The 17815-nt window shown below is 54.1% G+C and overlaps 1 protein-coding gene across 1 annotated transcript in view; it reads right to left on the bottom strand.

Moving 5' to 3' along the window:
• Nucleotides 1–4735: 4735 nt before the first annotated feature.
• The window catches only part of LOC142908386 (uncharacterized), a 21508-nt gene continuing 8428 nt past the window's right edge, over nt 4736–17815 (bottom strand). The window contains exons 2-5 of the mRNA XM_076058961.1: nt 15587–17815; nt 13095–13220; nt 9554–9661; nt 4736–4876 (exon numbers count right to left, since the gene is read on the bottom strand). The exon at nt 15587–17815 is cut by the window's right edge and continues 987 nt beyond it. Of these exons, the coding sequence (XP_075915076.1) occupies nt 4736–4876; nt 9554–9661; nt 13095–13220; nt 15587–17815 (2604 nt within the window). The remainder of the gene's footprint in view (nt 4877–9553; nt 9662–13094; nt 13221–15586) is intronic.

Below are 17815 nucleotides of genomic sequence, written 5' to 3'. Positions count from 1 at the left end.
AAAGCCGATGAGTCAGATGCCTTCTATGACCTCCTGTCACAGGTGCTGGCTAAAGTGGCCCCTCGGGATAGAGTCATCATGTTGGGTGACTTCAATGCCCGAGTTGGTCATGATACTGGCACCTGGTCTGGAGTGATTGGAGGGCATGGGCCAGATCAGCTCAATAACAACGGTAGGAGGCTGCTAGATTTTTGTGCAGCCCATGGGCTTGTAATTACCAACACGCTGTTCCGGCATCGGCGCATCCACACAACATCATGGATGCATGCCGGGTCCAAGCAAGAACATCTGCTGGACTACATAGTGACGGACCAGCGAATGCGAGCCCATGTCCTTGACACCAGGACCTACCGTGGAGCTGATCTGCCCTCTGACCATCGACTAGTCATCTGTAAGATGCGCCTGCCATTCTTCCACTCCGGTGGTGGGTGTACACCCAGGACCCCATTCCAACCTAAAGTGGCCTGGTCTCAGTTATCTGATGAAAGTTGCAAGCGAGAATTTCATCATCGCTTGCGGCTGGGATTGGCATCGTCCCCGACTCCTCCTGATGTCGAGGGTAAATGGGCGAGGTTTAGGACTGTGACTCATGCAGCTGCAATGGCTGCTTTGGGTACGCGGTCCAGACCTCCCCAGACACCCTGGATGACAGAGGAGTTGTTCACGATGGTTGAGAAAAAGCGACAGGCCCACTGTCATCGGCTACAGAATCCCACGTCAGAGAATGAGGAGGCTTACCGCAGCCTTCGCTCGGAGGTTCGGAGAGCCGTGAGGCGCTGCAAGGATGGGTGGTGGTCGCGGGTTGCTGAGGAGATGGAGTCTGCCTCAGTGGCCCGTGATCACAAATCTCTATTTAACTCCATCAAAAAAGTAACCTGCAGCGCCACACCTATTACCATCATTAGGGGAAAAAACGGTGATCCAATTTCCGACCCCCAGGAACAGGTTCGCAGATTTGCTGAGCATTTCTGTGAGGTCCTGGGGGAGGGAAAATCCCTCAGCCAGGAAAACATCGTGGCACAAAGTGAGGATGACCCTGCTGAGGCTGCGGTGCCTCAAATATTGGATGAAGTCACCCCTTGTGAGTGGCTGGCTGAGGTGCCATCTGCTGAGGAAGTATTGAAGGCGATCCGGAGTCTGAGACCAGGAAAGGCAGCGGGCAGAGATGATCTCCCAAGCGAAATGCTGAGGGAGGGTGGCGTTTGTGCACAGACTGCCCTATATGACATCATAACAACAGTCTGGACCACTGGACGGGTTCCGCAGGATTGGAAGGATGCCCTGGTGGTCCCCCTTTTTAAGAAGGGGGACCGCACAGACTGTAACAACTACAGGGGTATCTCACTCCTCAGTGTGCCGGGAAAGGTCCTGGCAAGGATTATTCAGCATCGCCTTGCCAGGCACGCTGAGGAGAGGCTTGCGGAGCCCCAATGCGGTTTCAGGAAAGGGCGGTCCTGCACAGATGCCATATTTTCTGTCCGTCTGCTACAGCAGAGGTGTAGGGAATTCCAACAAGACCTACATCTCTGCTTTATTGACCTGGTCAAGGCCTATGATACCATCAGTAGGCCTGGGCTCTGGGTCGTTCTTCGTGCTTTTGGAGTACCTGACCCTCTGCTCACGATCATTAAGGACCTTCATGATGGTGAGCGGGCCCGGGTAAAACTACGTGGCCGGGAGTCAGAGCCATTCCCTGTACACCTTGGGGTGCGACAGGGATGTCCTCTGGCTCCCACATTATTTAACATCTATTTTGACCACGTAGTTCGTGAAGCCTTCACTAGCTGTACCGGGGGAATCTCCATATGGTACAGATATAATGGGAGGCTAATCGATGCCCGGGTGCGGTCAAGGGATGGCTCCCTATTGCTCAACCACGTTATGTATGCTGATGACTTGGTAATAGCTGCTCAGTCAGAGGAGGAGTTGGAGACGCTGCTGCTGAGACTGGAGCGTGCCACTAAGAGGTGGGGCCTTACCATCAGCCCCACCAAAACTAAACACCTGCCTGGGTATTTTGTACCATCGGACACTCCACCCCCACAACTCCCAATCGGTGATGGGGCAGTTGTGGAGAGAGTGGAGAGTTTCCCATACCTGGGCAGTGTGCTTATGACTGGCTCCAGTTTAACAGCAGAGGTCTCACTCCGAATCAGTCGAGCGGCAATATCTTTTCATCGGTTGCGTAACGCTGTGTGGAAGCTACCTGGTCTGTCGCTCCGCACTAAGCTTCAGGTCTTCTCGGCCACGGTCATTCCCTCCCTTCTCTACGCTTGCGAGACGTGGGCCCCCCTGGTGGAACATCTTCGCCGGTTAGAAACATTTGGGCTGGCCTGCCTACTATCCATCCTGGGTTTAACCAGACTGGATTGTGTGAGGAGCTCACAAATCCTTGAAAGATCTGGGCAGGGTCCCATCGGTGAGCTCCTCCGGCAGGCAAGGCTGCGATGGCTGGGTCATGTGGCCCGCATGCCCAGCCACCGCATGCCGAGACAGCTTTTGTTTGGCCGGACTGGGGGGGCTGGGCGGGCGCGGCACGGGCTAGAGAGGAGATGGAGTGATGTGGTACAGGAGGACGTGGAGCTGAGTGGACTTGCCGATGACTGGTACCAGCGGTGTCAAGATCGGCCTCTGTGGAGGAGACTCGTGAAGGATGCTACTGGGCAGTTGGAGGCAGTCGCCCTCCAACAACAACGGAGGGCGGAGGAGCGACGCTCACAACAGCGAGCGGAGCGCCGGGTGGCTAAAGCACAGCAGGTTGGCACAGTAGGGGGCACAGGTGGTGCATCAGCCACTCATCTCAGTCAGTCGACCCGTGGCACCTGGGTCTGCCCCGTGACCTCCTGCCAGCGGGCGTTCGACACTTCACGTGGCCTCAGGGTGCACATAGCCTGGCACAAGCGTCGTGGTGACGTCACCGCCACTTAGTGGCGAATGGCGGTTGTTGTTGTTGAGTGAGTGAGTGGGTGAGTGAGTGAGTGGGTGAGTAAGTGAGTGAGTGGGTGAGTGAGTGGGTGGGTGAGTGAGTCGGTGAGTAAGTGGGTGAGTAAGTGTGTGAGTAAGTGGGTGAGTAAGTGGGTGGGTGAGTGAGTGAATGAGTAAGTGGGTGTGTAAGTGGGTGAGTAAGTGGGTGGGTGAGTGAGTGAGTGAGTGGGTGAGTAAGTGGGTGAGTAAGTGGGTGAGTACGTGGGTGGGTGAGTAAGTGGGTTAGTGAGTGAGTGGGTGGGTGAGTGGGTGGGTGAGTAAGTGGGTGAGTGGGTGGGTGAGTAAGTGGGTGAGTAAGTGGGTGAGTAAGTGGGTGGGTGGGTGAGTAAGTGGGTGGGGGAGTGGGTGAGTAAGTGGGTTAGTGAGTGAGTGGGTGGGTGAGTGGGTGGGTGAGTAAGTGGGTGAGTGGGTGGGTGAGTAAGTGGGTGAGTAAGTGGGTGAGTAAGTGGGTGGGTGAGTAAGTTGGTGGGTGAGTGGGTGGGTGAGTAAGTGGGTGAGTGGGTGGGTGAGTAAGTGGGTGAGTAAGTGGGTGAGTGAGTGAGTGGGTAAGTGGGTGAGTGAGTGAGTGGGTAAGTGGGTGGGTGGGTGAGTGAGTGAGTGGGTGAGTGAGTGGGTGGGTGAGTGGGTGGGTGAGTAAGTGGGTGAGTAAGTGGGTGGGTGAGTGGGTAAGTGGGTAAGTGAGTGGGTGGGTGAGTAAGTGGGTGAGTAAGTGGGTGAGTGAGTGAGTGGGTAAGTGGGTGAGTAAGTGGGTGGGTGAGTGGGTGGGTGAGTAAGTGGGTGAGTGGGTGGGTGAGTAAGTGGGTGAGTAAGTGGGTGAGTAAGTGGGTGGGTGGGTGAGTAAGTGGGTGGGTGAGTGGGTGGGTGAGTAAGTGGGTGAGTGGTTGGGTGAGTAAGTGGGTGAGTAAGTGGCTGAGTAAGTGGGTGGGTGGGTGAGTAAGTGGGTGGGTGAGTGGGTGGGTGAGTAAGTGGGTGAGTGGGTGGGGGAGTAAGTGGGTGAGTAAGTGGGTGAGTGAGTGAGTGGGTAAGTGGGTGAGTGAGTGAGTGGGTAAGTGGGTGGGTGGGTGGGTGAGTGAGTGAGTGGGTGAGTAAGTGGGTGAGTAAGTGGGTGGGTGAGTGGGTGAGTGGGTAAGTGAGTGGGTGGGTGAGTGGGTGGGTGAGTAAGTCGGTGAGTAAGTGGGTGGGTGAGTGGGTGAGTGGGTAAGTGAGTGGGTGGGTGAGTACGTGGGTGAGTAAGTGGGTGAGTAAGTGGGTGGGTGAGTGGGTGGGTGAGTAAGTGGGTGAGTGAGTGGGTGGGTGAGTGGGTGGATGAGTAAGTGGGTGAGTAAGTGGGTGAGTGAGTGGGTAAGTGGGTGGGTGAGTGAGTGAGTGGGTGAGTGAGTGGGTGGGTGAGTGGGTGGGTGAGTAAGTGGGTGAGTGAGTGGGTGGGTGAGTGGGTGGATGAGTAACTGGGTGAGTAAGTGAGTGAGTGGGTGAGTGAGTGGGTGAGTAAGTGAGTGGGTGGGTGAGTGGGTGGGTGAGTGGGTGGGTGAGTGGGTGTGCCCCTTACCCCGGCCCCTCCCACTCACTCCGGCCCCTCCCCCTCACCCATGCCCCTCCCCCTCACCCAGGCTCCTCCCCCACACCAGTTCCTCTCGAGCTCCGCCCCCAGCAGTGACCACCACGTGGGCGTGGCCATCAGCTATGCCCCTCCCCCCATCCTATGTCCATCCCTCTCACCCTGGCCCCTCCCCCTCACCCAGGCCCCTCCCCCTCACCCGAGCCACTCCCCCTCACCCCGGCCCCTCCCCCTCACCAGATCCTTCTTCTCGAGCTCCGCCCCCGCTCCCAGCAGTGACGTCACCACGTGGGCGTGGCCGGCGGAGCTGGCGCGGTGCAGCGCGGTGCGACGGAGCTGCGTCACGGAGACAAAGACAAAGGTGCAGGTCACCCAGGTAGCCTCCAGCTGGGCTGTAGGGGCAAGTGCTGTCACATAGACACAGACAAAGGTGGCCCAGGTAGCCTCCAGCTGGGCTGTAGGGGCAAGTGCTGTCACATAGACACAGACAAAGGTGGCCCAGGTAGCCTCCAGCTGGGCTGTAGGGGCAAGTGCTGTCACATAGACACAGACAAAGGTGGCCCAGGTAGCCTCCAGCTGGGCTGTAGGGGCAAGTGCTGTCACACAGACACAGTCAAAGGTCATCCAGGTAGCCTCCTGTTGGGCTGTAGGGGCAAGTGCTGTCACACAGACACATACAAAGGTTACCCAGGTAGCCTCCAGCTGGGCTGTAGGGGCAAGTGCTGTCACATAGACACAGGCAAAGGTCACCCAGGTAGCCTGCAGCTGGGCTGTAGCGGCAAGTGCTGTCACATAGACACAGTCAAAGGTGGCCCAGGTAGCCTCCAGCTGGGCTGTAGGGGCAAGTGCTGTCACATAGACACAGGCAAAGGTCACCCAGGTAGCCTCCAGCTGGGCTGTAGCGGCAAGTGCTGTCACATAGACACAGGCAAAGGTCGCCCAGGTAGCCTCCTATTGGGATGTAGGGGCAAGTGCTGTCACACAGACACAGGCAAAGGTCACCCAGGTAGCCTCCAGCTGGGCTGTAGGGGCAAGTGCTGTCACATAGACACAGGCAAAGGTCACCCAGGTAGCCTCCAGCTGGGCTGTAGGGGCAAGTGCTGTCACACAGACACATACAAAGGTCACCCAGGTAGCCTCCTGTTGGGCTGTAGGGGCAAGTGCTGTCACATAGACACAGACAAAGGTGGCCCAGGTAGCCTCCAGCTGGGATGTAGGGGCAAGTGCTGTCACATAGACACAGACAAAGGTCACCCAGGTAGCCTCCTGCTGGGATGTAAGGGCAAGTGCTGTCACATAGACACAGGCAAAGGTCACCCAGGTAGCCTCCAGCTGGGCTGTAGGGGCAAGTGCTGTCACATAGACACAGACAAAGGTCACCCAGGTAGCCTCCAGCTGGGATGTAGGGGCAAGTGCTGTCACATAGACACAGGCAAAGGTCACCCAGGTAGCCTCCAGCTGGGCTGTAGGGGCAAGTGCTGTCACATATACACAGGCAAAGGTCACCCAGGTAGCCTCCAGCTGGGCTGTAGGGGCAAGTGCTGTCACGTAGCCTGCAGCTGGGCTCTAGGGGCAAGTGCTGTCACATAGACACAGGCAAAGGTCACCCAGGTAGCCTCCAGCTGGGATGTAGGGGCAAGTGCTGTCACATAGACACAGGCAAAGGTCACCCAGGTAGCCTCCAGCTGGGATGTAGGGGCAAATGCTGTTACATAGACACAGGCAAAGGTGCAGATCGCCCAGGTAGCCTCCAGCTGGGATGTAGGGGCAAGTGCTGTTACATAGACAGAGGTAAAGATCTCCCAGGTAGCCTCCAGCTGGGATGTAGGGGCAAGTGCTGTCACATAGACACAGGCAAAGATCACCCAGGTAGCCTCCAGCTGGGATGTAGGGGCAAGTGCTGTCACACAGACACAGGCAAAGGTGGCCCAGGTAGCCTCCAGCTGGGCTGTAGCGGCAAGTGCTGTCACATAGACACAGGCAAAGGTGGCCCAGGTAGCCTCCAGCTGGGCTGTAGGGGCAAGTGCTGTCACACAGACACATACAAAGGTTACCCAGGTAGCCTCCAGCTGGGCTGTAGGGGCAAGTGCTGTCACATAGACACAGACAAAGGTCACCCAGGTAGCCTCCAGCTGGGATGTAGGGGCAAGTGCTGTTACATAGACACAGGCAAAGGTGCAGATCGCCCAGGTAGCCTCCAGCTGGGCTGTAGGGGCAAGTGCTGTTACATAGACACAGACAAAGGTCGCCCAGGTAGCCTCCAGCTGGGCTGTAGGGGCAAGTGGTTGTTGATGGTGGTTGTTGTTGATGGTGATTGTGGTGCTTGTTGTCGTGTTGGTGGTGCTGGTGGTTGTGGTGGTAGTGATGGTGGTTTTGGTGGTTGTGGTTGTGGTGTTGTTGGTGGTGGTTGTTGTTGTTGATGGTGGTGGTGTTGGTGGTGGTGTTGTTGTTGGTGGTTGTGGTAGAGTTGTTGTTGATGGTTGTGGTGTTGGTGGTAGTGATGGTGGTGTTGGTGGTAGTGATGGTGGTGTTGGTGGTGGTGTTGGTGGTGTTGGTTGTTATTGTTGTTGGTTGTGGTGGTTGTGGTGGTTGTGGTGGTGGACGCACGTGATCACACGTGTTGGTGGTAGTGATGGTGGTGGTTGTGGTTGTTGTGGTGGATGTGGTGGTTGTTGTGGTGTTGGTGGTAGTGTTGGTGGTTGTGGTTGTTGTGGTTGTTGTGGTGGTGGTTGTGGTGGTTGTGGTGGTGGACCCACGTGATCACACGTGTTGTTGTTGATGGTGGTTGTGGTGGTAGTGGTGGTTGTTGTTGTGGTTGTGGTGGTTGTTTTTGTTGGTTGTGGTTGTGGTGGCTGTGGTGGTTGTGGTGGTGGACCAACGTGATCACACGTGTTGGTGGTAGTGATGGTGGTGGTTGTTGTTGGTTGTGGTGGTTGTGGTGGTGGTGGTTGTTGATGGTGGTTGTGGTTGTGGTGGTTGTTGTGGTGGTTGTGGTGGTGGTGGACCCACGTGATCACACGTGTTGTTGTTGATGGTGGTTGTGGTGGTTGTGGTGGTGGTTGTGGTGGTGGTGGTTGTTGTTGTTGGTTGTGGTGGTTGTTGGTTGTGGTTGTTGTGGTGGCTGTGGTGGTGGACCCACGTGATCACACGTGTTGGTGGTAGTGATGGTGGTGGTTGTGGTGGTTGTTGTTGGTTGTGGTGGTGGTGGTAGTGGTTGTGGTTGTTGTTGTTGTTGTTGGTTGTGGTGGTGGTGGTGTTGGTGGTGGTGGTGGTGGACCCACGTGATCACACGTGTTGATGGTGGTGGTTGTGGTGGTGGTTGATGTGGTTGTTGTTGTTGGTTGTGGTGGTGGTGGTAGTGGTTGTGTTGGTGGTGGATCCACGTGATCACACGTGTTGTTGTTGATGGTGGTGGTGGTGGTTGTTGTTGTGTTGGTGGTAGTGATGGTGGTTGTGGTGGTTGTGGTGGTGGTGGTTGTTGTTGTTGTTGGTTGTGGTGGTGGTGGTAGTGGTTGTGGTGGTGGACCCACGTGATCACACGTGTTGATGGTGGTGGTTGTGGTGGTGGTTGTGGTGGTTGTTGTTGTTGGTTGTGGTGGTGGTGGTTGTGGTGGTTGTGTTGGTGGTGGACCCACGTGATCACACGTGTTGTTGTTGATGGTGGTGGTGGTTGTTGTTGTGTTGGTGGTAGTGATGGTGGTTGTGGTGGTTGGTTGTGGTGGTTGTTGATGGTGGTTGTGGTGGTGGTAGTGGTTGTGGTGGTGGACCCACGTGATCACACGTGTTGTTGTTGATGGTGGTTGTGGTGGTTGTTGTTGTGGTGGTTGATGTTGTTGTTGGTTGTGGTGGTGGTGGTTGTGTTGGTGGTGGACCCACGTGATCACACGTGTTGTTGTTGTTGTGGTTGTGGTGGTTGTTGTGGTGGTTGTTGTTGTTGTTGGTTGTGGTGGTGGTAGTGGTTGTGGTGGTGGACCCACGTGATCACACGTGTTGATGGTGGTGGTTGTGGTGGTGGTTGTGGTGGTTGTTGTTGTTGGTTGTGGTGGTTGTTGTGGTGGTGGTTGTGTTGGTGGTGGACCCACGTGATCACACGTGTTGTTGTTGATGGTGGTTGTGGTGGTTGTTGTGGTGGCTGTGGTGGTTGTGGTGGTTTTGTTGTTGGTGGTTGTGGTGGTGGTGGTTGTTGTTGTTGTTGGTTGTGGTGGTGGTGGTGGTAGTGGTTGTGGTGGTGGACCCACGTGATCACACGTGTTGATGGTGGTGGTTGTGGTGGTGGTTGTGATGATTGTTGTTGTTGGTTGTGGTGGTTGTTGTGGTGGTTGTGTTGGTGGTGGACCCACGTGATCACACGTGTTGTTGTTGATGGTGGTTGTGGTGGTTGTTGTTGTGGTTGTGGTGGTTGTGGTGGTGGTGGTGTTGGTGGTGGACCCACGTGATCACACGTATTGTTGTTGATGGTGGTTGTGGTGGTTGTGGTGGTTGTTGTTGTTGGTTGTGGTGGTTGTTGTGGTGGTTGTGGTGGTGGACCCACGTGATCACACGTGTTGTTGTTGATGGTGGTTGTGGTGGTTGTTGTGGTGTTTGTTGTTGTTGATGGTGGTTGTGGTGGTTGTGGTGGTTGTTGTTGTGGTTGTGGTGGTTGTTGTTGTTGGTTGTGGTTGTGGTGGTTGTTGTGGTGGTTGTGGTGGTGGTTGTGGTGGTTGTTGTTGTTGGTTGTGGTGGTTGTTGTGGTGGTTGTGGTGGTTGTTGTGGTGGTTGTGGTGGTGGACCCACGTGATCACACGTGTTGTTGTTGATGGTGGTTGTGGTGGTTGTGGTGGTTGTTGTTGTTGATGGTGGTTGTGGTGGTTGTTGTGGTTGTGGTGGTTGTTGTTGTTGGTTGTGGTTGTGGTGGTTGTTGTGGTGGTTGTGGTGGTGGTTGTGGTGGTTGTTGTTGTTGGTTGTGGTGGTTGTTGTTGTTGTTGGTTGTGGTGGTGGTGGTTGTTGTGGTGGTTGTGTTGGTGGTGGACCCACGTGATCACACGTGTTGGGGTCTCCCCCGTGGCTCAGGAAGGAGTCCACCACCTGGAGCTGTCCAGAGAGAGCGGCGAGCAGGAACGAGGCAGCGTTCACCACCTGGGCCTAGCACAACCACAACAACCACCACAACAACAACCACCACAACAACCATCAACAACAACCACCACAACCATCAACACCATCACCACAACCACAACAACAACAACCACCATCATCACTACCACCATCATCACTACCACCAACACGTGTGATCACGTGGGTCCATCACCACAACCACCATCAACAACCACCACCACAATAACAACAACCACCACAACCATCAACACCACCACCACAACAACCACCATCAACAACAACCACCACCACCACCACCTGGAGCTGTCCAGAGAGAGCGGCGAGCGGGAACGAGACAGCGTCCACAACCTGGGCCTAGCACAACCACAACCACACCACAACCACAACAACCACCACAACCATCAACACCATCACCACAACCATCAACACCATCACCACAACAACCACAACCATCAACAACAACCACAACAACCACAACCAACAACAACCATCAACAACCACCACAACAACAACAACCACCACAACCATCAACAACAACCACAACAACCACCACAACCATCAACACCATCACCACAACCACAACAACCACCACAACCACCACAACCATCACAACCACAACCACCATCAACACAAATACCACCATCAACAACAACAACCACCACAACCACCACAACAACAACAACCACCACCATCAACACCATCACCACAACCACCACAAAAACAACAACCACCACAACCATCACAACCACAACCACCATCAACACAAATACCACCATCAACAACAACAACCACCACAACCACCATCAACACAAATACCACCATCAACAACAACAACCACCACAACAACAACAACCACCACCATCAACACCATCACCACAACCACCACAACAACAACAACCACCACAACCACCATCAACACAAATACCACCATCAACAACAACAACCACCACAACCACCATCAACAACAACCATCAACACAACCACCATCACCACAACCACCATCACCACAACTACAACAACCACAACCACCACCAACAACAACCACCATCACCACAACCACCATCACCACAACCACAACAACCACAACCACAACAACCACAACCACCATCACCACAACCACCATCACCACAACCACCATCACCACAACTACAACAACCACAACCACCATCACCACAACCACCATCACCACAACCACCACCATCACAAACACCATCACAACCACCATCACCATTACCATAACCACAATCACCACAACCACCATAACCACAACCACCATCACCGCCACCACAACCACCATCACCACTACCACCATCACCACAACCACCACAACCACCATCACCACAACCATAACCACCACAACTACCAACACCATCAACACCACAACCACCACCATCACAACCACCACCATCACAATCATCACCATCACAACCATCACCACCATAACCACCAACATCACAACCGCAACCACCACCACTACCAACATCACCAACACCACCAACACCACCACCACAACCACCACCACCACCACAACCACCACAACCACCACCACCACCACAACCATCACAATCATCACCACCACAACCATCACCACCACCACAACTACCACCACCACAACCATCACCACCACAACCACCACAACCACCACAACCATCACAATCATCACCACCACAACCATCACCACCACCACCACCACCACCACAACCATCACAACCATCACAACCACCACCACAACCATCACAACCATCACCACCACAACCATCACCACCACCACAATCATTACAACCATCACCATCACAACCATCACCACCACAATCCCCACCATTACCAGCACCACCATCACCATGGGTGAGTGAGTGAGTTAGTGGGTGAGTGAGTGGGTGGGTGAGTGGGTGAGTGAGTGGGTGAGTCAGTGGGTGGGTGAGTGAGTGAGTGGGTGATTGGGTGGGTGGCTGAGTGAGTGAATGGGTGAGTGAGTGGGTGAGTGAGTGAGTAAGTGGGTGAGTGAGTGGGTGAGTGAGTGAGTGGGTGATTGGGTGGGTGGCTGAGTGAGTGAGTGAGTGGGTGAGTGAGTGAGTGGGTGAGTGGGTGAGTGAGTGGGTGGGTGAGTGGGTGGGTGGGTGAGTGAGTGGGTGAGTGAGTGGGTGAGTGAGTGAGTGGGTGAGTGGGTGAATGAGTGATTGGGTGAGTGAGTGGGTGAGTGAGTGAGTGAATGGGTTAGTGAGTAAAGGAGTGACTGAGTGAGTGGGTGAGTGAGTGAGTGAGTGGGTGAGTGAGTGGGTGAGTGAGTGAGTGGTTGAGTGAGTGAATGGGTGAGTGAGTGAATGGGTGGGTGAGTGCGTGAGTGAGTGAGTGGGTGAGTGAGTGGGTGGGTGAGTGAGTGGGTGAGTGAGTGAGTGAGTGAATGGGTGAGTGAGTGAGTGGGTGGGTGAGTGGGTGAATGGGTGAGTGAGTGAGTGGGTGAGTGAGTGGGTGAGTGAGTGAGTGGTTGAGTGAGTGAATGGGTGAGTGAGTGAATGGGTGGGTGAGTGAGTGAGTGAGTGTGTGAGTGAGTGGGTGGGTGAGTGAGTGGGTGGGTGAGTGAGTGGGTGGGTGAGTGAGTGAGTGGGTGAGTGAGTGAGTGAGTGGGTGAGTGAGTGGGTGATTAAGTGAGTGAGTGAGTGAGTGGGTGAGTGAGTGAGTGTGTGAGTGGATGAGTGAGTGGGTGAGTGAGTGGGTGAGTGGGTGAGTGAGTGAGTGGGTGAGTGAGTGAGTGAGTCAGTGGGTGGGTGAGTGAGTGACTGAGTGAGTGGGTGAGTTGGTGAGTGAGTGAGTGTGTGGGTGAGTGAGTGGGTGAGTGAGTGGGTGAGTGAGTGAGTGGGTGAGTGAGTGAGTGACTGAGTGGGTGAGTGGGTGAGTGAGTGAGTGAGTGGGTGAGTGGTTGAGTGGGTGAGTGAGTGGGTGAGTGACTGAGTGAGTGAGTGAGTAGGTGAGTGAGTGCGTGACTGAGTGGGTGGGTGAGAGAGTGAGTGAGTGGGTGACTGAGTGAGTGAGTAGGTGAGTGAGTGAGTGAATGGGTGGGTGAGTGCGTGAGTGAGTGAGTGGGTGAGTGAGTGAGTGAATGGGTGAGTGAGTGAGTGGGTGGGTGAGTGGGTGAATGGGTGAGTGAGTGAGTGGGTGAGTGAGTGGGTGAGTGAGTGAGTGAGTGGGTGACTGAGTGAGTGAGTAGGTGAGTGAGTGAGTGAGTGAATGGGTGGGTGAGTGCGTGAGTGAGTGAGTGGGTGAGTGAGTGAGTGAATGGGTGAGTGAGTGAGTGGGTGGGTGAGTGGGTGAATGGGTGAGTGAGTGAGTGGGTGAGTGAGTGGGTGAGTGAGTGAGTGGTTGAGTGAGTGAATGGGTGAGTGAGTGGGTGGGTGAGTGAGTGGGTGGGTGAGTGACTGAGTGTGTGGGTGGGTGCTGAGGGAGAGGGGGAGGGGCTACTGACGATCTCCTCCTCCACGGGGGTGGGGGGTGGTGGTGCCCCTCCCCCTCGCTTGGGGGCCCCTCCAGCCCCGCCCCTTCGCTTCCTGCGTAGCCGGAAACCCAAGAATCTTGACGTGACCTCTCGACCCTGACACACACAGACACGTGACACATACACACAGACACACACACACACAGAGACACACACAGACACACACACAGATATACACACACAGACACACAGACACACACATACACACATATACACACACAGACACACACACACAGACACATACACACACATACACACACACATACACACACACATACACACACACATACACACATATACATACATACACACACATACACATACACACATACACACACATACACACACATACACACACACATACACACACATACACACACATACACACATACACACACACATACACACATACACACACACATACACACATAGACACACACATACACATATACACATACACACACATACACACACACATACACACACATACACACATACACACACACATACACACATAGACACACACATACACATATACACATACACACACACATACACACACATACACACACACATACACATACACAGACACACAGATACACACACAGACACACACACACACACATAGACACACAGAGACACAGACACACACACACACAGATATACACACACAGACACACAGACACACACATACAGACACATACACATAGACACATACACACACACACAGACACACTAACAGACACACACACATGCAGACACACACACAGACACATACACAACACAAAGACACACACACACACACATACAGACACACACACACAGACAGACACACACACAGACACACACACACACAGACAGACACACATACAGACAGCGTTAATTAGATTACGGTGGTAGTGATGGTGGTTGTGGTGATGGTGGTGATTGTGGACGTGGTGGTGGTGATGGTGGTTGTGGTGATGGTGGTGATTGTGGAGGTGGTGGTGGTGGTGATGGTGATGCTGATGATGCTGATGATGCTGCTGCTGATGATGATGCTGCTGCTGATGATGATTATGCTGCAGATGATGATGTTGATGCTGATGATGATGCTGATGCTGCTGCTGATGATGCTGCTGCTGATGATGCTGATGATGGTGCTGATGATGCTGCTGATGATGTTGCTGATGATGATGCTGATGATGATGCTGCTGCAGATGATGTTGATGATGCTGATGATGATGCTGATGCTGCTGATGCTGCTGCTGATGATGGTGATGATGATGCTGATGATGCTGATGATGATGCTGCTGCTGATGATGCTGCTGATGATGATGGTGATGATGATGCTGATGATGCTGATGATGATGCTGATGATGATGCTGCTGCAGATGATGTTGATGATGCTGATGCTGATGATGATGCTGATGCTGCTGATGCTGCTGATGATGATGGTGATGATGATGCTGATGATGCTGATGATGATGCTGCTGCTGATGATGCTGCTGCTGATGGTGCTGATGATGATGCTGCTGATGATGTTGCTGATGATGATGTTGCTGATGATACTGATGAAGATGTTGCTGATGATGCTGCTGATGATGATGGTGATGATGATGCTGATGATGGTGATGATGCTGCTGCTGCTGATGATGATGCTGATGATGATGCCGATGATGATGTTGATGTTGATTATGCTGTTGCTGCTGCTGATGATGATCCTGATGATGATGCTGACGATGCTGATGATGATGTTGATGATGATGCTGATCATGGTGATGATGCTGATGATGATGCTGATGATGCTGATGATGATGTTGATGATGATGGTGATGATGCTGATGCTGCTGCTGATGATGATGCTGATGATGTTGATGATGATGCTGATGATGGTGATGATGCTGATGATGATGCTGATGATTATGCTGATTATGTTGATTATGATGCTGATGATGCTGATGATGATGCTGAATATGTTGATTATGCTGCTGATGATGCTGATGATGTTGTTGATGTTGATGCTGATGATGTTGATGCTGATGATGTTGATGCTGATGATGTTGATGCTGATGATGATGTTGATGCTGATGATGTTGATGCTGATGATGTTGATGCTGATGATGATGTTGATGATGTTGATGCTGATGATGATGTTGATGCTGATGATGTTGATGCTGATGATGTTGATGCTGATGATGTTGATGCTGATGATGTTGATGCTGATGATGTTGATGCTGATGATGATGTTGATGATGATGTTGTTGATGCTGATGATGATGTTGATGCTGATGATGATGTTGATGCTGATGATGTTGATGCTGATGATGATGTTGATGCTGATGATGATGTTGATGATGATGATGTTGATGCTGATGATGATGTTGATGCTGATGATGATGTTGATGCTGATGATGATGTTGATGCTGATGATGATGATGCTGATGATGATGTTGATGCTGATGATGCTGATGACGTCTTACATCCGGAGTCCTGTTGCTGTCCATCCCGGTCTTCGTGTTGCCAGGGCCGTTGCCAGGGCCGTTGCTAGGTCCGTTGCCAGGGCCGTTGCCAGGGCCGTTGCTAGCTCCGTTGCCAGGGCCGTTGCCAGGGCCGTTGCTAGGTCCGTTGCCAGGGCCGTTGCCAGGGCCGTTGCTAGCTCCGTTGCCAGGGCCGTTGCCAGGGCCGTTGTTAGCTCCGTTGCTAGGGCCGTTGCCAGGGCCGTTGCTAAGACCTTTGCAAGGGCCGTTGCTAGGGCCGTTGCTAGCTCCGTTGCTAGGGCCGTTGCCAGGGCCGTTGCCAGGACCGTTGCTAAGACCGTTGCCAGGGCCGTTGCTAGGGCCGTTGCTAGGGCTGTTGCCAGGTCCATTGGTAGGGCCGTTGCTAGGGCCGTTGCTAGGGCTGTTGCCAGGTCCGTTGCTAGGGCTGTTGCCAGGTCCATTGGTAGGGCCGTTTCTAGGGCCGTTGCTAGGGCTGTTGCCAGGTCCATTGGTAGGGCCGCTGCCAGGGCCGTTGCTGGGACCGTTGCTAGGTCCGTTGCTAGAGCTGTTGCTAGCCTCGTTGCTAGGGCAGTTGCCAGGGCCGTTGCTGGGACCGTTGCCAGGACCGTTGCTAGGGCCGTTGCTAGGGCCGTTGCTAGGGCTGTTAGCTCCGTTGCTATGTCCATTGCTAGCTCCGTTGCTAGGGCCGCTGCCAGGGCCGTTGCTGGGACCGTTGCTATCTCCGTTGCTAGGTCCGTTGCTAGGGCCGTTGCTAGGGCCGTTGCCAGCGCCGTTGCTAGGGCCGTTGCCAGCGCCGTTGCCAAGGCGGTTGCCAGGGGCGACCGTGCTCTGACTGTTTGCCACGTGGTTCCACAGCTGCTGCTGCCGCTGATCTCCTCCGTTGCTGGGGCTCCGCTTGACGCCGTTGCTATGGCAGCCTTTCTCGCTGTTGCTAGGGCTGCCGCCTGTCTGAGTGTCCTTCAGACTGTCTGTCCGACTGTTGACGCCGCAGCCTGTCCGACTGTCACCAGGGCTGTCGCCTGTCTGGGTGTCCTTCAGACTGTCTGTCTGACTGTTGATGCTGCAGTCTGTCTGACTGTCCCCAGTGCTGTCGCCTGTCTGGGTGTCCTTCAGACTGTCTGTCTGACTGTTGACTCCGCAGTCTGTCTGACTGTCCCCAGTGCTGTCGCCTGTCTGAGTGTCCTTCAGACTGTCTGTCTGACCGTTGACGCTGCAGCCTGTCTGACTGTACCCAGGGCTGTCCCCTGTCTGAGTGTCCTTCAGACTGTCTGTCTGACTGTTGACGCTGCAGTCTGTCTGACTATCACCGGGGCTGTCGCCTGTCTGAGTGTCGTTCAGACTGTCTGTCTGACTGTTGATGCTGCAGGCTGTCTCGCTGTTGCTAGGGCTGTTGCCTGTCTGGGTGTCCTTCAGACTGTCTGTCTGACAGTTGACGCTGCAGTCTGTCTCGCTGTTGCTAGGGCTGTCGCCTGTCTGAGTGTCCTTCAGACTGTCTGTCTGACTGTTCTTCAGACTGTCTGTCTGACTGTTGACGCTGCAGTGTGTCTGACTGTCCTTCAGACTGTCTGTCTGACTGTTGATGCTGCAGCCTGTCTGACTGTACCCTGGGCTGTCGCCTGTCTGGGTGTCCTTCAGACTGTCTGTCTGACTGTTGACACTGCAGTCTGTCTGACTATCACCGGGGCTGTCGCCTGTCTGAGTGTCGTTCAGACTGTCTGTCTGACTGTTGACGCTGCAGGCTGTCTCGCTGTTGCTAGGGCTGTTGCCTGTCTGGGTGTCCTTCAGACTGTCTGTCTGACAGTTGACGCTGCAGTCTGTCTGACTGTCACCAGGCCCGTCGCCTGTCTGAGTGTCCTTCAGACTGTCTGTATGACTGTCACCAGGCCCGTCGCCTGTCTGAGTGTCCTTCAGACTGTCTGTCTGACTGTTGACGCCGCAGTCTGTCCGACTGTCCCCAGTGCTGTCACCTGTCTGGGTGTCCTTCAGACTGTCTGTCTGACTGTTGACGCTGCAGGCTGTCTCGCTGTTGCTAGGGCTGTCGCCTGTCTGAGTGTCCTTCAGACTGTCTGTCTGACTGTTCTTCAGACTGTCTGTCTGACCGTTGACGCTGCAGTGTGTCTGACTGTCCTTCAGACTGTCTGTCTGACTGTTGACGCCGCAGCCTGTCTGACTGTACCCTGGGCTGTCGCCTGTCTGGGTGTCCTTCAGACT

The sequence above is a fragment of the Petromyzon marinus genome, assembly GCF_048934315.1.
Source record: "Petromyzon marinus isolate PM22_M1 ecotype Great Lakes invasive population chromosome 83 unlocalized genomic scaffold, UKy_Petmar_22M1.pri1.0 chr83_unloc.1, whole genome shotgun sequence".
Lineage (NCBI taxonomy): Eukaryota > Metazoa > Chordata > Hyperoartia > Petromyzontiformes > Petromyzontidae > Petromyzon > Petromyzon marinus.
This window is presented reverse-complemented; position numbering and strand designations above follow the sequence as displayed.